Source organism: Nipponia nippon, unplaced genomic scaffold (genome assembly GCF_047370975.1).
Source record: "Nipponia nippon isolate SJK-2023a ecotype South Korea unplaced genomic scaffold, ASM4737097v1 scaffold_6, whole genome shotgun sequence".
In the NCBI taxonomy this organism is placed as follows: domain Eukaryota; kingdom Metazoa; phylum Chordata; class Aves; order Pelecaniformes; family Threskiornithidae; genus Nipponia; species Nipponia nippon.
The window spans coordinates 13,978,148-13,999,299 of NW_028262380.1; the positions used below are offsets into that span (position 1 = coordinate 13,978,148).

A 21,152-nucleotide genomic window follows, 5' to 3' on the forward strand; every position below is an offset into this window, starting at 1 on the left:
TAGTAACTATTTTGCTCTAGAATGCAAAGTACAAGAGAAAAATTTAGATTGTAGAAAGAGAAAAGTTTTGCTTCAGAGTGTACCTTTAGTGTTCATTGTAACATGTGCTTAAAGTAATTAATTTTGCTGAGTAATGTTTTTTGTGAAGTTGAACATTAGCAGCCTGGAGCATGTGAGGGGAGGAGAATGGGTAAGAGGGGAAAAATGGAACTGAAGAGTGGAGAGATGATAATCATCTATATGGTAGCTGAAGATACATTCTGTCATAAATGGGTGCTCGTCGTCAGTGTGTTCTGCGTAGTATATCCTGGTGACCTCCAGGTGGTGCTTTTTTATTGCTCTGTGTTCTGTAATACCTGTATTCTGAAAGATTAATCCTTTGGGATTCTCTGTTTCAGTGGTAATTTCTTCAAATTATGCTTCAAATAATGATGTGTCTTTTACATATGAAGAAAGAAAAATTCAGAAGTAAAAATAAATCTTGCATACATTTTTCTGTTATGTAATGGAAGGCTGATAGACGCCAAATATATTTACACTAACCCTGAACCATTCTTTCTTGGTGTAGTATACCTGGAAGTTTGTGTGTATAAATATATATAACTAATACTGTCATTTTTATAGTCCTATCTAATTATTAGCCCTTATCCAATTTTAAATTAATTGTGTAAGGTCTTTTGCTAAATGGTAAAGTTCCTAATGAAACAAAACTAGTTAATTTAATTTTTTAGGAGTTGATAACTAGTGATTCTAATTTCTATAGGCTGAAAACTTCTGTAATTATTTATTTATGTCATAAAAATGCTCTGTGTTAGTAGAACTTCAGCTGACTCTGTACCCTTTCCTTTTACCTATATTCTCTTGAGCAAACTTCTGTTTTTGTCATATCTTCTTGTTTTCCTTATTGACCAAAGCAAGAGTTACACAATATGAGGGTTGGAGAAAATGTGCATGATACCATTAAAAAATTTGTGGCAGTGCTATTCTTCATGTGGTAAGAGTACTATAATTGGGGGACTTCTGCAGAGGTTACTACAAGAATTGAGTGCATATGAGCAGCAGAGTTAGTAGGGGTTTGCTTCTTATTTATGATATGATAGATACACCAGAAAGAACAAATTAATCAGTAGCAGACGTAACTCCCACTGGTTATTCCATCCCCTGTCCATTAGCTCTTTGGTGCCCATATAAAATTCGCTATTTGAAGTTTGGTTTGGTGCTATCTCCTCAAAGGAAAAGCAGGACTATAAAACAAAAACCAGTGAAAAAGAGAGAGGAAGTTGTGAGAGAAGAATTAATGGAACTATATATACTATACTAGTTATACTATATATACTCTACTAGTTATTCTATGACTATATATATATAGTTTCTAAATGAGCTAATTCCTTAAGGAAGGAAAGAAGTCATCAATAATATATTTATTAGTGTCCTATCGCCTCCCATCATATAAACCTGTAGGCTATTCACATGTATATGCAGGGTTGACTTGGAGTTTAAACACTCTTGATGTTAGCTTCTAAAAATCCAATCCTGGCATACAGGCTGGTTTCCTTCTAGGCTACCTGTGTGGTTCTGTGAGGATCAAAATCCTCAAAGGAAGCTGTCTTTCCCACAGTTTTCCAGCAGTTTTTTTTGTTTAAACAATCTGTGTAGAATGGGCTGCTTACCCAGATGAGCTGTTGGGATTGTACCATCTTCATTCTCTCTGTTTTTACAGCCTGTCTCAGGAATCCAGATGAAAACGGTAGAATTCATCTAATCAAGTGTTGTAAATGCTTCTTTAGATGTCATTAACAGAGGTGAGATATAGACATCTCACTCTGGACAAAGTGGTAACATTAAGTGGTGATTGTTCTCCTCTGGAAGTATATATCTAAATAGGCCATATGAGTTTCGTCCTAAAATTGCCTATTTCTCCCCATGGACTATAAAAGCAGTCTCAGATGAGTTGCTTTATATATAGATATGTACAGTGCAAGTGTATTTCTGTCTATGATCTGTGCAAGATTTTTATATCGTACAGATGATAACCTATATATAATAGTAGAAGAAATTACGGGTGTATCTGTCCCAACCAACCACTCAGAAGGAGAAATTACTGATGTAAATCTCGGACTTTGCTTTTCTAAGATTTGTTAAATGTAAAATTAGCATTAACACAGTGAATTATAAAGTTTGGCTGTTGGAATTGGATCTATTTCCAGCTGTGTCCCACTTCCCTTGACAAAATGAGAAAGGAAATAACTGATAAGAATTAGGTTTCATGACTGTGGCAAGAGAAGCTCAGACTAGAAGGTATAGAAAGGTTCCTTCTTTGTTCTAATAAAGAGGAACTTGGTGCACTGGGTGAAGACCTACACTCAGCTACTGTTGCAGCTTCTCCTAAACGGGTACTTTTACACTGCAGATTCCTTAATTTTCGAGGTACTCTGACTGGACAGTGTCTGTGTTTGTTTTCTAATATGAGTATTTTCCTGACAGTGATTCCTGTTAGCTGGAACAGAATCCATGGCATGCCTTTCTTCATCTTTAAGACAGGGTGTGTGACTGATCTGTCAGGCTAGTCCAGTAGCCTTTGTAGCCCCATTGGGTCTAAATAACATCAGTTCAGCTGAGAAGCTTTTGAAAAAAACAAGGATTTTTTTTTTTCCAGTTAGATGTCTGTGTTATTTCTGGAGCTCGTTAGGTGCACTAGGTTACTGTTGCTAGCGTAGCTTTGTCTGAGCACTCTTTTAATTACCAAGGGGCATAGGAGTCCATAGAACAGCGCTGGAAACCGGCTCAGGTTCCCCAAGGAAAGGAGCGGCATGGTGGGATGGGGCTTTATAACCTCTCTGGCTGCAGTGTTTAGAGGAGTAATGTAATGACTCTGTATAGTCAGGTACTGTAGGATAGTTTTCTCTGAAGTGAAGCAGCCTAAGCTGATAGAGGTTTATTTTTTTTTATTTATGTTAATGTGCCATTGGACTTGTTAAGAAAAAGATGCACCAGAGGTGAATCTTCTTTTGCTAGTTAAAGCATGCTTTTTTCCAGGTGTATTTTTATTTTTTTTTTTCCCCTCCCCAGTTTTGGTAGTGAAATAACCAAGAAACTCCGGAAACAGTATTTTTGGGGTTTTGTTTATTTTTGACATGTAGAATGGAGTTGCAGCGATTCCATGACTGATGGAGTCATGCATTTGAAAATAAGGCATAATTGCCCAGTTTGTTTGGAAAACTGCAGGACTCTACAGATTTGTTTCTTTATTTAAACTGTATTCGTGATAGTGGAAAGCCTGCACACTGGTGTGATGGAGTTCATATTTCTTGTTTTATATTTTTCTTTTTTTATCTGCCTCTGTGCTTTGGTGTGCCTGTATTTTTCTGGCTGCCAAGAAATGACATATAAGCATGAAGGTAAGACGTTACTGATTAGCTCATCTGATTGCATTACAAGGAAATTCATCTTGGATCATTTTCATCATGTTAGATTAAGTACTTGAAAATGCGATACTTATATGTAAAGTGAAACTACTTTGGCAAGAGAAATCAGATTATTTATACGTAAGCATATCTAATCCAAATCATTAAAAAGATGAGGGTATATTGAAATTTGCATATAATATAGTCTATGTGTCACTACTGGTTTATAACATTCTAAACTTTGATGTGTACTGAGCACCATACTTCAGTAGAAGCATTAATACTTGAGTTATAAAGACCTAATGCATAATTTTACTTTAAAATTATGTGAAAACATTGATATAAATCCACATGAAAAATACTTGCTGTTAAATGCATGGCAGTAGTCAGTGGAAATTAGAATTTAAATAAGACTTTTTCAGCAATTTACATGAATATTTTCTCAGTTATGAAGTTGCGATTTAGAAGTAACAAATGTACAAATCAATATAAAAGAATCTTTAAGTTGTTGATTGAGAATGTTCCCATTTTTAAGAAAAGTTTGAATGAAACTTGAATGAAAATAGTGTATAGTTACAAATACCCAGTGAGTATTGTACATGTTTGTATATACTTTTGAAAAACCATTGTGATTCAGCTTTTGAGCTATATATGGAACCTCCCTTGGAGTTTGTGTTTATGCCTTATTATTTATTACAGTGTTTAGCAACAAACTTTGTATGAATCAGGTGTCTTTTTTTTTCCTTTTTTTTTTCCCCTCTACAGATGTTCCCTTACCAGTTAGTTTGTTCTGGTTTTGCTGTGTATCACTTCTTGTAGCTAGTTGCTTCAGATACTAGATGATCAACAATAAAACCAGCTATGTTGTAATTATGTCATGAAGCAATTCATACATGTGCAATTAATATACAGTGGTTAAATACCTTATCTCTATTTCTATGGAAAGTATCTGCTCCACAAAATGATAAATGTACAGCTTCTCTAAAGAGGAGGGAGTCATTAAAAATAAATAAGTGGTTCACTCATAACTCCAAATATTATAGGCAGTCTGTATATCATTTAACAATTTTTGACTTTTAACTCTCCTTGAATCATTGGGGTTTTTTAGTGTGATGAGAAATACTGATTTTCTTGCATAATTCCCTCCCATCTAATAATCAAGTTATTTATGTATTAATATATGCAAATTATTTTCCCCTACTTTCGCTGCTAGTAAAATGTTTAAATGCAGCTAGTATCTTTTGTCAAAATAATGGTGTTGCTTTAAGTATCTTCTCAAACCTATATAGATTTATGTAAAATCAAGCCCACTATTGTTTTACTATTGTTTTTTCACTCCTTGAAACAGTGCATATGGGTGTGTGCACGCAGGGTTAAAGGAGGATGCATACTTAAGCTGAGTTATCTACAAAAGTGGCTGTAGTTTGAGATATAGCAAAAAGCCCCGTAGGTATGGTAAGTCTGTTAGTTTTAACTAAGCTGCTGCTGACCTTCATGGTACTGTGTTCTCTGTGCCATATATATGATAATAAATTGCAGTTTTGTTCTCCATCTTTTAGAATTCCCTTCTACCAGCCTTTTCAAAGTCAAGACTTGACTCTCATTTACTTTGTCAGCCCTCAAGCCTATAGTCGAGGCTCTTATTGGCATAAGAGTCTGCATGCAGCTTTGTTTTGGGTTTACTCTCAGCATCTTTGAGTAAAAAGTAACCACACTGCAGAATGAGGATGCAGTTTTCATGAAAGTCTCTTGGTTTTTGTTTACCTGCCATCATCTTTACCTCCATATAATCTACCTTCATCTTTATGAAACTGTATCTGCTCATTGTTTTGGAGTCAGAAAGTTCTTCCTGATGAGTTGACCTGGCAACCCAAATTGTAAATTTGTCTTCCTTACAAGTTGAAGGTATCACCGTTTCTTTAGCCCTATTTTCAACTCCCAATATTTACTTGTAGTATTACTGTTAGATGATTGTAGGCTGCAACCAGTATACAGTGTGGGAGAAATGATGGATGGGCCATCTCCCAAAGACTAATTACACTTTAGCTTTTCTGGTAAACCTTTCTACTTACGAGAGAGGAGTCTGAAATGTTTGTAATTCAAGCGTGAGAGAACACATTAGCTTTCTCAGTAAGTCTTTATATTTCTAGAATGAAGCTTAAACCTGTTCCCTGTGTCCTTTGTTTTGTTAAGTAGGACAGTGGTGAACAAACTGGTGTAGCATGTGAATGCTGGAGGAAAGGATTAAATTGTCCCAGGGAAGTGTTTTTCTTAAGCACCTTAGACCTAGCTCTGTCTGGTGAAAGGATCACAGTGCTTCCTAAACAGCTGAGAGAAGAGTAATGTGTCTTTACAGGGTTTTAGTACTACAACTGTGGTCCTTTTCTTTTCTTGTGAGTACACTAAATAGTGGTCTAGTAGTGTGCAAAAGGAAGATTTTTTTCTAAAGGTTGTTCAGAAGCCCTTTGCCTTCTGTGCTGCATCATATTTATATGTATGCATATGGATAAGCACAGTCTATTTGGAAAAAATGTGGCTTTTTGTGGGTTTTTTTTGTTGTTTTTTTTTTTTTTTTTTTTGAGTGCATAACATCCTTTCAGAAGGAGGTTTTAGTAGAACCAGTTAATTTAAAAATGCAGTCTGAATGAAATTTTTAAATTATTATTTGAATGCTTATCTTAAGTGAAGCAATTAAGTGGTTCAGAACAGAGCCTTGAAGCTGTCTTTGGTAGTTTGAGTGGGATGGGATTAGCTGTACTGTGAAACTATGGTGGAGTTGTTTAGCTTACGAGTGATAAGGCTGTGACCTGGTCGACCATGGTAACCTGGGCTGCAGGCTGTAAATGGAGTGCATGGTGTCATGCATGCAGGCACCAAGTCACACCTATGAGCTTGATTTTATGGTACCACTTAAATCAAGACAGAGTATTTTGGCTGTTGATGAGAGCTGTGCTGAGCCAAAAGAATATACTAAGCATTATTGGGCTTTGTGAGAAAGTCAAGACAGTACTTTGTAGACATACTAGAAGAATGTGTAAATTTAGATAAGTCTAGAAGCCTGTAGAGAAAGGTAAATATTTGGAATTCATCATGAAATAGGGCATTATAAATAAAATAAAACCTTTCAGTATCTTGAATGAAATTGATAGCTCACAATTCCACTCACTTAGCCTGTTTGGCTTTGCTGAGATGCAAGATGATGTCTGATGTTCTGAATTAAAAACAACTGATAATTTTTTTTCATCCTTTAGGCTTTTTTAATGAACAGGGCTATTATCTTCTCACATTCAACCTGTGGTTTATATTTTTTTTATTAAAAAAAATCAAATCCAACCTGTGACATCAGGATCTGTGATTCAGCATCAAGCAGTGCCAAAAAACAGAGAGATGGATAGACAGATTTTTCTTCACCTTCTTAGAGCCACCTCTCTCCACTAGGTTCCCTCTCTAGGATGCTTCATAACCTGACTCCGTTTTTCCAGCAACACCCTTTATTTTTTCTTTTCTTAGTTTTCCTGCTTCTCTGAATTTGTGTTGGATTATTAGAACACTTGTATGGTGTAAAAAGTTAGGCTTTCTATTGATTAATAACAGTTAACTTTTGTTATTGTTATTTTGGAAGGAAAAATACTTGAAAAACTGTTTTTCTAGGTAAATGCTTAAGCAATTTTTTTTTTTAACAGTGGAATTTTCTATGGAAATTTGCTGCTTTCTGAGCATATGTACAGAAACTGATGGAAAGGGGGCTCTTAAAATGATGAAAGAATTATTGCAGTTGTGATGTTTTATATAAAACATCACATTTTTCACAATGAATATTGTACTATTCACTTCCATTAGCTACTAATTTTCTCTAGTTTTCTGTAAGCATGCATTTAATTGATTACATTGTGTAAAATTTTTAAAATCTGCATTGAAATGCTGGTTTTCCCTAAGCATAGTTTTTTTGGTTAGTCACAATATTGGAGCAAACATTTGAAAAAATTGAGAATGATGGTATTGAAAAAATAAGTGGAAAGCAGCAATTTATACTTTTAAGTAGGATTTTGCAAAATAGATAATATAAATTAATCTTTTTTCTTTCTTTTTTTTTTCTTTTTTAAAATTAGTGTGAATGACGAAATTTGCTCCACCTTGTTCTCTGGAATATTTTTTCCCTTTGGTTCCACATCTTATATGTTGCATCAAACTGGGTTACTTTCTTCTGAATAGATACTGCATTGTTCTACTGTGAATCTTGTCAGATCTGTATGATTTTGGTAATTAGCTTTTATACTTTTGCTAAAACACTATTCTGTTGGCAATTACCCAGTGCTATGTGCAGTTCAGTTCTTGGAGGTTCTTATACAAACGATGTTGAAAAAGTAGCAAATTTAATCAGAGAACAAGGGTTTACAATGGAACCTTTTTTCTTCCTAAATAGTAAAAAAACGGTCAAAGACGACCTTGGCAACTGCTTACTGGGTCATTGGGGTTTTTCAACTGTTTTGCTAGTAACTAAGAAAAACTAACTTTTCAGAGGCATGTTGTGGAGACATTTTTTGGATTTGATGAAGAATCTGTTGATTCAGAAACATCATCTATAACTTCATATAACACAGATAAAACAGACAGAACACCAGCAACACCAGAAGAAGATTTGGAAGATGTAAGTAGTAGGTGATTTGTTCTTAAGTTCTATAAAAATTGACATGAAGTATAAATGCAAACATTTTTTTCAGCTGTTCTGCCACAAGATCTATGAAAGATTTGGCAGAGAATTTCTTTGTTTTGTTTCAAGTCCAGTAACACATCCACAGTCATTGCAATAGAATTAATAAGACAATATTCTGCCTGACAGAATTGGCAGATATTGGGATGAGAAATAAACTTGTTTTTCTCCAAGCCTTTCTTATTAGTCAAAAGAAAATGAATAGGCACGATGCTTTGCCAAAAGTCAGTAGTTACTAGACAATAGTTTGCCTTTCAACCTTATAATTTATTTGACTGTTTTGATACAACCAGGATTTTCTTCCTGTACTTACAATACTTGGAGAGGCTTTTGCAATTCATTAAGGCTTAAATGATCATAGGTAGTAAATACTCACTGACGAGTTTTGTCTCAGCTCTGTGATATACACTGCAGCTGGCCTACTTTAAAAGATTGCAGGGCTGAGAACAAAGTATGAATTAGATGCTCTTTTTCATCTTTCCTGTTTACTAACTTGTGCCTAATACTCCTCAGTCACAAAAAGCTTCCTATTTTTCTAGGTTTAATATCTAATAATATTGTAATCTCTTTTCCCTGGAGCTCAAGTTCCTGGAGCAAAATATAATTAAAGGGAAGGACATTTCTTGCCCTCAGCATTATAGGAAAGATCTCGAAAATCTTGATGTCAGTTGCTCAAAATTCAAAGAAAATTAAGACATTAAAAATACTTCATGTTAAAAAAAAAAAAAAAGGAATTTAAAAAAACATCCTATCATTTTTGAAATACAACTTCTGTGTTAGTGTGCTTGTGCTGGTAAAATGCTTTACCCTGGCATTGTAGCGAAAAAGAGTAAGGAGGGAGTGATGGACTGCATGACAAATAGAACGAACCCCTTCTGAAGCCCCTGTTGGCTCTGGAGTTGCTGAAGACAGTGGTGCATAAAATTGTTCCCTCTCATCTTTCCCCAGTCAGTTTCTTCCCATTTCTATACATTACTGCCTTATATAGTAACTTACACTGCCATGAAATTGTAAGGTAGACACAGTTACTGATCTCTCCATTTCTGCATTATCCTCAAATCATCCTTCCTTCCATTTCCACTTTTTGCAGTTTTTTAAACCTTTATTAAACTTTGAGACTCAGTATGAGTTCTGTTGCTTGTTGTGTTTGTGAGTCTATCTGTCTACATAAACAAACCCATTATCATATATATTTATACAAACCCACTTTTTTTCCCCCCTCTTCATTAAGAGCACACCTAAAGAAGAAGCTGAACTAAGGTTCTGCCAGCTAACAAGAGAGTATCAAGCTTTGCAAAGAGCATATGCATTGCTTCAAGAACAAGTTGGTGGAACCCTGGATGCAGAGAGAGAAGCAAGGGTAATTTTTTAACTGAAATTTCTTTTAACTCTGAAATCACTGAAAAAGCTGAAAAAACTTGGAATAGCAGGAGATACCTTTGCAGGTCCGTGAAATGCAAAGCACAATGTTTTTGAGGATTAGAGGATATTATCAGTAAGGTGACAATTTAGATTCATCTGGTGCAATCAGGACGAAGATACCATTATACTTTATTCTAGCATGCATAATATATTAAAGATTTCAGTAGTAAAACAGTGTTATTGAGAACAGAGTTACTGAGAATGATATCCCAATTGAACCTGCAGTTTGGATAGCAACATGATGGATTTAAAATGAATCGGAGAATAGGTTGTTATAAGTACTTAGGTACTTTTATCATATGAGTATATTAAAAATCTGACCCAAATCTGACAAAGGAAGTTTTTCTTCAAGTGTTTTGTTGAATATATGAAATCATAATTTGTTTTTAAAAATCTCAGTTTGAGAGTATTCTTCCACTGTAAAGTACATAGCTAACTGTTGTTCCTATTAGCTCAGCATGTGTGACTGTTTACTCTCTCTGAAAGAAATGGTTATTTTATCCTCACATCAATCTCTGTACTACAAGTATTTGAGGTGTGAGAGAGTATGTATTCTGTTTTCATTTACCCTTCTGCCACCACTGTGTTTAACCGTTTAGTGCAGAGATGAGGTCAACAGAAGTCATGCTAACATCTTCCTTTCTGTTTTTTCAAAACTAGTGAGGAGGGAAAATCACTTCATAATGAATTGGTGAGCTCTGAGTCAGTCCCCAGATCTGTTTACTGAACAGCAGTGGCATCAAAAAAGAGGCAAAACTAGAGGCAAAATTTCTTCTACTTTATCTGAACTCTTTGCAGATAGGGGCGTGTCTAGAAATGTAGCGTATTTACAAGTCACCCTCTACTTGAATGACTATTGTGATCGATGACCATGATAACGATGAACATGTAACATCCAAATGGGCAAGGAATAGCCATAGGGCTGGAAAATTCACCATCTTCACCTCATGTCCTTCATTCTGCATCAAGTGCAGCTTGAACGTGTGGATTACTGACTACTGAGAGAGTTGACCGATGTCATTGCGAGGCCACTCTCAGTTATCTTTGAAGGGTCATGGCAGTTGCGGGATGTTCCTGAGGACTGTAAGAAAGCAAATGTCACTCTTGTCTTCAAGAAAGGCAAGAAGGAGGCTCTGGGGAACTGAAGGCTGGTCATTCTCACCTCGGTCCCTAGGAAAGGGACGAAGCAAATAATAATGGCAACTGATTCCAAATGTCTGAGAGACAAGAAAGTGACGGGGAGTGATAACAAGGATCTACAAAAGGGAAATCACACTTAACCAGCTTGATAGCCTTGTATGATGAGATGACTAGCTTGGCAGATGAGTTGAGAGCAGTGGATGTTATTTGTCTCGACTTTAGTAAGTCTTTTGACACTCTCCCCCATAATATTCTCAGAGACAAACTGATGAAGTACAGACAGGACAAGTGGACAGTGAGGTGGACTGAAAATTGGCTGAAATGGCTTAGAGGGTTTTGATTAGTAGCAGAAAGTTCAGCTGGAGGTGTATCACCAGTGAGGTACTGCAGGAGTTGATACTGGGCCCAGTATTGTTTAACCTGTTCCTTAATGACCTCAATGATTGAACAGAGTGCACCTGCCACAAGTTTGAAGATGCTACAAAATTGAGAGGTGTGGTCGGTACATGAGGTGGTTGTGCTGCCATTCAGAGGGACCATTTGACTGCCTGAAGAAACGCATAAAGAGGAGTCTCATTAAATTCAACAAAGGGAAGAAAAAGTCCTGTATGTGGGGAAGAATAACTCCATGCACCAGTACAGACTTGGGGCTGGCTTCCTGGCAAGCAGTTTTGCACAAAAGAATGTGGGGGGTCCTGGTAGACACCAAGTTGAACATGAGCTGGCAATGTGTTCTTGCAGCAAAGAAGGCCAACAGCCTCCTGGGCTGCATGAGGAAGAAAGTCCCCAGCAGATCAATGGAGGTGATCCTTCCTCTCTACTCAGCATTGATGAGGCCACATCTGGAGTTCTGGGTCCATCTCTGGGCTCCCCCAGTACAAGAAAAACATGGACATATGGGACAGATTCCAGTGAAGGGCCACGAAGATGATTAAGGGCTTGGAGAACCTGATAAACAAGGAGAGGCTGAGAGAGCTGGGACTGATCAGCCTGGATAAGAGAAGGCTCAGGAGTATCTTATCAATTTGTGTAAATACCTGATGGAGAGAGTAAAGGAGATGGAACCAGACTCTTCTCAGCGGGAACCAGTGAAAGCACAAGATGCGACAGGCACAAATTCAAATACAAAAAATACCATTTAAACATAAGAAAAACCCTTCTTCCTTTGAGGGCAGTCAAACATTGTAACAGGTGTCCCAGAGAGGTTGTGGAGTCTTCATCCCTGGACATATTCCGAACTCCACTGGACAAGGTCTTGAGCAACCTGCTCTAGGTGCCCCCCTGCTTTGAGCACAGGAGTTGGACTGGAGACCCCTTCCAACCTCAATGGGACTGTGATTCTTTTTAGAAGTGTTTAAGCATTAAAAAAATCCCTAACTGACTTCCCCCCCTGCAAAAAAAAAAAACAACAGTGGAGAAACATGTTGAATATTGTGAATTATTACATATTACTGCCTTGCTACATGTGGCCTTCATTGTATTGTGCCACTGCAACACGTTGCTAATAATGCAGAAAGAAAAGATTTTAATGTGGTTTAAAAATTACTGGTGGGGATGGACTCAATTTATCCCAAAGGTAGGAGCTGCCCCTAGCTCAATGGTTCCACTGCTTGGAATAATTAATAAAATATTCACAAAATTCTATATTGCTAGATTGCTGATGGTTGTTAGGCATACACGTACACTATTTCATCCACGTCATTTTCTCTGGCAAGCGTTTTAAAATCCACTTAATGAATATTCTCAGGTATAGAAACTGTATGCTTATGGGAGCAGAATTTCTGTGTATTAATAAGAAAAGCTTTCCAGATAAAAGTTACAGAAGAATGTAAACTGCTTGACATTATCTGGAGTTATTTACAGCTAAAAATTTTAGTCTATTATCCCCAGAGCCAATATTTAGAAGATTCAGGTTTTACATTAAAATGTGTCATGTTTCGTTTTGGGTTTTTTCCAAGGTTCTTTGAAGTGGCTCTCAACCAACCTTAACTTTTTTTCCTGTGAAATACAGTTCTTATAATAGAATTGTTGCTTTATGGCTTTATTTGTTAGAGTTCTCAGCATCTTACAAAAGCCTAGTAACATTTAACACTCTCTTTTTAAGTAGGACACTTAGCCAAGGAAAGCAATAAGGACTTTGGAGATCACTTCTCAAGCTAGAATTGGGGAGGGGAGCATAATTACATCTACTATTAAAGTAAGATTTCAGAGGCACTCATGTATTTTACAGTTATGAGATATCATTATATATTTCCTTTGCCTTCATGGAAAGGGAGACCCTGCTATCAATATTTTTGTAATAGCTTTTTAAAATTTTATTTTACAGGCATTTGCAAACTGTCCCTTTAGTACACTTTGGAATCATTGCTCTTTCTTTTTAATGACATTTTGGTTTCTTTTGTCACATCTGTGCAAATCCATCTTTTGAGTGAGTCAGAAGGTAGCTTTTTGCATGGTTAGTTTTGTAGGGCCCAGTGTTCCGGTGGGATGAACATTTCCTATTCATGACGTTAGATGATGTTTACAGTAAACAACAAGGACCCATAGATCTGAAGATGCAGAAGGAAATCCCTGTGGGAATTTTTGAACTGTGTGGGTGGGAGAGTACCTGAAGTAGGGTGGGAAAAGTACTTGCAGTAGTTCAAGGAGCCTCAGTGACTGAAGATCTCCAGAGATATCCATTGATTTTTATCATTTTTGTTTAGTACAAATTTTGTTTAGCTGGATCGTTGGGCCGGGGCCAACTGTATGAGGTTCAACAAGGCTGAGTGCCAGGTCCTGCACTTGCGTCACAACAACCCCATGCAACGCTACAGGCTGGGGGAGGAGTGGCTGGAGAGCTGCCTGGCAGAAAAAGACCTGGGGGCGTTGGTTGACAGCCGCCTGAACATGAGCCAGCAGTGTGCTTAGGTGGCCAAGAGGGCCAATGGCATCCTGGCTTGTATCAGGAATAGTGTGGCCAGCAGGACCAGGGAGGTGATAGTGCCCCTGTACTGGGCACTGGTGAGGCTGCACCTCGAGTGCTGTGTTCAGTTTTGGGCCCCTCACTAAAAGAAGGACATTGAGGTGCTGGAGCATGTCCAAAGAAGGGCAACGAAGCTGGTGAAGGGTCTGGAGCACAAGTCTTATGAGGAGCGGCTGAGGGAGCTGGGGTTGTTTAGTCTGGAGAAAAGGAGGCTGAGGGGAGACCTTATTGCTCTCTACAACTACCTGAAAGGAGGTTGTAGCGAGGTGGGGGTCAGTCTCTTTTCCCTAGTACCAAGCAATAGGACAAGAGGAAAGGGCTGAAGCTGCTCCAGGGGAGGTTTAGATTGGATATTAGGAAAAACTTCTTCACCAAAAGGGTGGTCAAGCATTGGAACAGGCTGCCCAGGGAAGTGGTTGAGTCTCCATCCCTAGAGGTATTTAAAGAACAGATAGATGTGGTGCTCGAGGACATGGTATAGATGGACTTGGCAGTGTTAGGTTAACGGTTGGACTCGATGATCTTAAGGGTCTTTTCAAACCTTGACGATTCTATGATTCTGTGATTCTATGATCCAGTCCCTTTTAGGGCATCACTGGACTTGGGGCATAATACCTACTGTAGCATAATAGTGTAATAATCATGTAGAATGAGAAAAACTGACTGGTGTATGCTGTTTATGGGATATATAAATTATTTTGGATCAATATATTTTATTTAACTATAGGCCTTTTTCAGCACTTATTGCAATTCTCTTTGTCTCTTGCCCCTTTTTCCCAATTGCCTTGAATTACTAAAGCTTATGACCTCTTTCAGTTCCTAACTTTTTTTTTTTTTTTGTCCTGGGAGGAGCTTTGTCACTGAATATGTGATGATAACATCTTTTTAGGCTAGGAAGGAAAAATGCTGTTAAACCGATGGCTTTAAACATTTTGTAACATAAACACAAAAGCATGAAAAGCTGACTGGACAACCCACAAGTGGGTAGAAAGTATCTTTACTTTGATTCTGAGTGTAATTAAATCTACCTGTCTGCCTGGATGTCCATGCATACACACACACTTTTTAATACTTTTTTTCCCCCCAGACTCGTGAACAACTGCAAGCTGATCTTCTTAGGTGTCAGGCAAAAATTGAGGACCTGGAGAAAGCTCTAATCGAGAAAGGACAGGTAAAAGGCTCTCTTAATGTCCTCTACCACATCATTTTCTCCCTTGCATGCAGTGGTGCCCTTGCCATCTTCATTGCTTGCTGGTGTGTTAGTGTGACTGGTGCAGCTTAATTACTACTCCAGCATTAGATTACTTAAATAAAAGAAAGTATTTTATAGGCAAAAAAATGCCATTAAAGATTCATTTTCTAACACATAATACACTAAAGCATAATATTGAAATAACCACATGTACATGCATTGTAAATTCTGTTCCCATTGTTATTTGGTGCAGGCTTTTCTCCTGGTTTCCATTTTGTTTATATTTGCTATAAATTCCAATAAAATAAATATTCTATATTTGTACTGAAGAATATTTCTGGTGTGTAGCTTAGAAAATTTAAAAAAACTAATCAATTTCACACACACTTCAGCTAGAGAAATGAACCACTTGGTGTGTCTGGTTACTGGAAGCCACTTGTAGTGTTACTGTCCTGGGCTTAAATTCTTGGAGGACCCAACTGCTTTCAAATTCCCATACCATCATGCACAGTAAAATTAGGCCTTATGCTTCAGTATATCTTGTAAATACTTGACGAAGATGTCACTACTGATGCATATTTAAAAATGTCTAGCATCTGAAGGCTGATTAAGAGTTACGAGAGTGCATTTAAAAGATGTTCAGTTGCATAACTTCTAGAACACACTGAGAAAATTTGAGAGATGTTATTTTACACTTCATTTTTTGAAATAACAATTTTTAAATTGCAGGTAGCATATGGTTATAAAGTAAGATGCAGCTATCTATAGATATACATTTCAAAGACTAATGAACCTGTAGCACTGAATAAAAGCAACCTACAAATAATGCCAAGTTAATGATATCAATATTTTAATGGTTTATTCTTTGTAAGAAAAAACTTTCTGTAAGACTCTGTATAAACACAAAGGTTTTGGGACCATATTCAAATTAAGGATAAAAATTGTTTATGCTAGCTTCCACACAAACTGCAATTTGCTTAATAAATTCAGTGTAAAGAAAATCTTACTAAAAATAGAGAATATGTTATCAATCTAAAAATGATGGCTCACTGAGCTTTTTCAAGAATAAATGGCACTGAAGACCTCTGGAGGATCTACTGCTGACATTTTAGTGTGTTGTTAATAAAGGTGTTGTGGGCGAATTGCTGCGTAATTGAAAACATTAACAAAATAGTTGACTATTACAGTGTAAAATGCAAGTACTGTGTTTGTAAATAAGATAAGTGAACATGGATACCCATGTAAGAAATTACTTCTGTGATTTTGCTTCCAGAATGGTATGTCAAAAAGGTATGCCTGGAAATTAGAATTTAATTAGTTACTAGTTTATGAGATCCATAACCACATTTTCAACCTTGTATCTCTTAGTAATCCTGAGAAGGCCAACAGGGCCATGACAAGGAGCAGTATGATATTGTCTCTAGTGGGCTAGTTTGTACGCTATTAGCTTTCCACAGAAGTGGTGACAGTGTCTTCCTGGGAGCTCTAGCAACTGCTCAGTTCTCCTGACCTGTTAGTATTTACATTCAACAAAATAAATGGTTGTGATGATAAACTGACGACTTTGTGCACTATGTGATTTTTATTATTATTATTATTGTTGTTATTATTATTATTATTATTATTATTATTATTATTATTATTATTATTATTACTTTGTCATGTAGGTGGTCGTGGTAGTCATGGTGATATAATAATACTTGTGAAATGGTCATTCAGGGAACCAGTCCCTAAAGTGCTTTTGAAAAGGAAACAGTGAATCAGAAGATCCTAGTGCGTAATCCCAGGAATTTTTAGCCTTACTTACAGTTTTAGGAAACAGAAGCAGCAAAGACCTTCACAATTTTCCGGAAGTCAAATTCAGAGCAGGAGATTAGAATCTTATTGTTAAAAGATTATTTATTTGAAGCTTGGTTTATGACAATTTATGTGTAATTTCAAAGTGTCAATGGCTCTTGTTAATCTCTCATCAACTCAATCTGCCAGAATTCCCCTAGATGTAAAATAAGACTAATAATCCATTTTTACAAGGTACATTGAGGTGCATGCATAAGAAACATTATATTAAGGGAAGAAATTCTTATAAAGTATTAATAGTGGTAAATAATAAATCTCAAAAATATTGGAGTATGTAATGTGCCAGATGGATATTTTTTTTTTTTTGAATGCTCAGCTCTCATAGTAGCCTGGTGTGTGTATAAATACAATCTCATTGAAGTTAAGGTTTTCTTAGAAAGTCGAATTGAACTAACTTCATCAAGAAAGACGCAAAAGTTAATTATCAATAGGGCAAATTAATCCATTTTTTCTACTTGTGTCAACTGGAGTAGTTGAACCTGCAGGTCTGATGTAACTGTTGAACCTGCCTTTTATGGTATGCATGCATTTGTCTGTGAGGGCGACTCTTTGTTCATTCCCTGACCTTAGTAAAATGCTAGTTAAATGTTAAACTGGACATTGGATTTTATTTTTAACATTTCTTCCATTTGTTTAAAAAATTCTTGACAGATGTCATGCCTTTTCAGTACTCATTTTAGTATATTATTCTTAGTATGGTACTTTTAACATCATAACCCTGAAGAGCTTGTTTACTGCACGGAAGTTAAAGTGCACTTGCGCATTCTTGTGTATGAGTGGGAAAAGGAGAAAGAACAGTAGAATATGAAACTGTAGTGGACAGTAGGTGGAAAAACTAAACTTTAAAAAAAAATGTTAATTGGAGTAAATATTATATCGTAATGTTTCAGATTTTTTGATTGACATTTCAAGGCTAGTTAACGGGCCGGGATATCCAGATTTCATTAATTTCTCATGCAGCATCAATGTGCAAATACCTTGCTGACAAAGAAAGTATCAACCCTAATACTTTAGTAAAGACATATAGATTTTAAATAAATTGTCCTGTCCTTTTTGCCTAAAAAATAATTTGATCTAGAGTTAATATGGCATATTAAGTGTTGGCTGTTGTTTTATTAAGCTTAGTAGAGCAGTATGAGCTAGGTTATGTAAATACTTTTCTCTACAGGGAGAACAGAGCGAATTTGTCTGTTATAATCCATTAAACCTGAATGTCCAGCTATGGCTGGCAGTGAGTTGTTGTAACTGGGGTCTTTAAAGGGATATTTGATGAGGCCTTTTGAAGCCATGGAAAAAAAAACTAAAAGGAAAGATCAGCTTTGGAACAAGTAATCAAATGGAAATATGGTTTTCAAATGAAGTATAGAATATCTTATATCACTTCCCTTCCTCCATAGCCTTGAATTTCTTATTACAAACTCTGTGTAATAGCCTGATTGTCATACTTTTAGCAGAGGGCAATTAACTGCATACCACTGAAGCTTATTTTCAGTCATTTGGGGTAATTAAATTTTTTTCTTCCCTTTTTCCATTGGGATTTGCATTATACCACTCAAAATGAGATGATTTTGCAAGAAAGTTCCCGACTCTGCAATGGAAAGAAATAGTTTTGAGTTAAGCTGAGTAAATAAATGTTTTTAAAATGACATAAAATATCATATAACTGCGTTCACCCACAATTGCTATATGTAAAGATTTTAAAGTATATGCTTAGCTGGAACATAATTAGGAAACAAGAGATGCAGCTTCAGGAAACGAAAGGAACTTTTATTTTCTCTGTAGTTTAAAATGCTATTTATCCTTGAAATATTTATGATAGCTTCATTTTTTTATGTGTGACCATTTTTGTACTTGAATGTACAATGATGTCTGAAATCTTCAAATTATTGTGGTTATTCATTTGTCTTGTTTAACAAAATATATATGATTTTAATGGTTTTAATCCTTCTCTTCCTCATAGGATTCAAAATGGGTAGAAGAAAAGCAGCTGTTAATCAGAACAAACCAGGAGTTGCTAGAGAAGGTATGTGTTCAGAGTCTGGGAATATTTTCACAATTGCTGCCCTTTATCATAAAAGGAGTGGTAAAAGGAAATTAATGTACTAAGTACTGGAACATCAACATGAAAATTGCTTACTTTTATTTCTCTCTAGAAACAGAAATTCTGATAACAGTCTCTGATTAAAGTACCAATATGCTTTTGTACTCTTTGGGAATGGAAGCTCTTTATTCTGGAGTTACATGTTGTATAACCAACAGTAGAACCCAAGCTGGCTGATATTTCTAGTGTCCAACAAAATGCAATCTAAAATATTAAGCATAATGTGGAATCTTGTATTTTGCCAAACAGTTACACAAAGTTTATTATTGTCATGATCACTAATAAAATTGCCTGCTTCCTTCAGCCTTCCATTTTTTACAGTTTTTTTCCACACATTAAGTAATGCTGATTGATTTATAACTATTGTGTCATTTACTGTCCGATATACTCAGAGCTGAGCGACCTCGTTGTTCTTCACTGATATTGGTGGGAAAGTTAGCTAGGAGTCAGGAAGTCAAAGAATTATTTTTGTTAATTAGTAGCTCAATATTAATATAATAGGAATAAGACAACCAAAGAAAAATTCATGACTAAAAGTAGCTACAGCTGGACTTAATTTATTCAGTTACATGGGTATTATAAGCATTATAGTACATTATGCCAGATGTTACACTTCTATTTAGATTCATACAAATAAAAAGATCACCCAGTTAAGCTAGACAGTAGACCAAAGCTATTAGTTGGCATAATGAATAGTCAGTTTTGAATTTCTGTCGTTGTTAGTGCCCCAAAGCACAAATCTGGAAAATTAAAAAGTAGGCATTAAAACCCCTCCATTATTCTTGTTCATATACCATAAAGAGTAGATGTCTAGTTATGCAAAGACAATGAGAACACAAAGACAATGAGAACAGTCTACCCAAATGTTAATGTAATCCAGTTTCATTCACCTGATTTTAAAAGAAAGCTTGTGTTTTAACTTATTTAGATGTAATATTCATATCACTTTTCATACTACTTCCAGATTACTATTCTAAGACATCATTGACCATTTTCTTCTGGCAGTTCTCACAAATACTTTCTGATGTGATGTTCCTTTTTTATCTCTAAGACAGAGCCCAATTTCTAATGAGAAAATGAATTAATTAACAGTTTTGTCTAAACCCCTGGCCCATAACTCTGTACAGTACCTTTTCCATTGCTTACAGGGTGTTACGATGTTGTGTTTGTCTCATAGATTTACAGAATGGAACAAGAAGAGCATCAGCTGAAGAACGAGATGCAAGATGCAAAAGACCAGAATGAGCTGTTAGAATTCAGAGTGCTAGAGCTTGAAGTAAGAGATTCTCTCTGTTGCAAACTCTCAAATGGAGCAGAAATTATGTTTGAACCCAAGCTGAAATTCCTGTAAAGATTACTGATGTCTGGTGCATGTTTAAGGGAAATCACTTAGGTATATATTTTTTAAATGTTGTATCTTGGGATAATGAAATTGATACCACTGCCTTAATATGTTTTGGAGAGAGTGCTCACTAATGTTTATAAAGATGTAATATAGCTAATATATATTGCATATAGTTTGTTTTTCATCTAATAAAATATTTTGTTTTGCAGTATTTTGCCTTTTTTATTTGTTTCATTTCCATAACTGCTCCTTTCCTGCATGTAAAATCACTTGGTATGTATACTACAGCCTTGGTTTACATTGTTTAAATTAACACACCTTCTCATGTCTTGCATGCAGTGAAATCTAAAGATCTGACACATCCATCACATCAATGTATAATTGCTTTTACTTACATTGATTTAAGATTGACAACATTAATATGAAGTAAAATGATCTTAAAAGAACTTGTTTTGATAGCAGCTTTGAAAGAATTTCTCTTACCTGAAATCCATTTCCTGATGGTATAAAATGGGCATGGACTGGAAGTAATTGGCATTAGTCAATGAAGAAAGGAAAAAAAAAACCACCAAGAATGTCACTGTTAAAGTAGTGAAGTGCAAGTACAACTTCTGTACATGGAAGTAGTATGTTGTCCATAGCGAAGAAATTCTATACATTGCATAAATGAAATAACAACAAAATTATCTGAACATGTAGCATGTGATTACAGTAGAAAGCAATGGTTCTCATCACCTTGCAAATGAGGCCCATGTTGAATTTAATAACACTAAACTACTCGTGTGCGATGCACAGTTGTCACACGGTTGTATTGCCTGATAACATGTTGTTCAGTTTTAAAGATCATCAGCACTCTTAACACCACTTAGAATAAACTCTCCAAGAAGCCTGTCATTGTCACTCCTCCGTAGTTTTCATCGCCCAGCACGTTTCACCAAAAATCTTGGCATGTGTAACTTCTCTGATAAAGATGAAAAAGTCATGTCTTCCTGTTATGTGGACATTCTGCTTTTTG

General features: G+C 36.1%; 2 protein-coding genes across 12 annotated transcripts in view; both read left to right on the plus strand.

The window, feature by feature from the left end:
- Window positions 1–21,152, plus strand: part of JAKMIP1 (janus kinase and microtubule interacting protein 1) — a 170,422-nt gene that overhangs the window by 113,467 nt on the left and 35,803 nt on the right. For 10 of the 11 annotated variants that reach the window (XM_087737413.1, XM_087737414.1, XM_087737417.1 and 7 more), the window contains 5 exons: window positions 7,924–8,052; window positions 9,347–9,475; window positions 14,730–14,813; window positions 18,652–18,714; window positions 19,970–20,068. In XM_087737413.1, coding sequence (XP_087593539.1) covers window positions 7,924–8,052; window positions 9,347–9,475; window positions 14,730–14,813; window positions 18,652–18,714; window positions 19,970–20,068 — 504 coding nt within the window. Of the gene's footprint in view, window positions 1–7,923; window positions 8,053–9,346; window positions 9,476–14,729; window positions 14,814–18,651; window positions 18,715–19,969; window positions 20,341–21,152 lie in introns of those variants that run through there. The other variant, XM_087737422.1, reaches the window with a different exon arrangement.
- Window positions 708–7,499, plus strand: LOC148051368 (uncharacterized). The gene has a single exon (XM_087737423.1). It carries the CDS (start codon window positions 3,293–3,295, stop codon window positions 3,482–3,484), a length of 192 nt encoding a protein of 63 aa, XP_087593549.1. The 5' UTR covers window positions 708–3,292; the 3' UTR covers window positions 3,485–7,499.

Excerpts from the sequence above, each read along its gene's own strand:
- LOC148051368 (XM_087737423.1), top strand. The coding sequence starts at position 3,293 with ATGGAGTTCATATTTCTTGTTTTATATTTTTCTTTTTTTATCTGCCTC.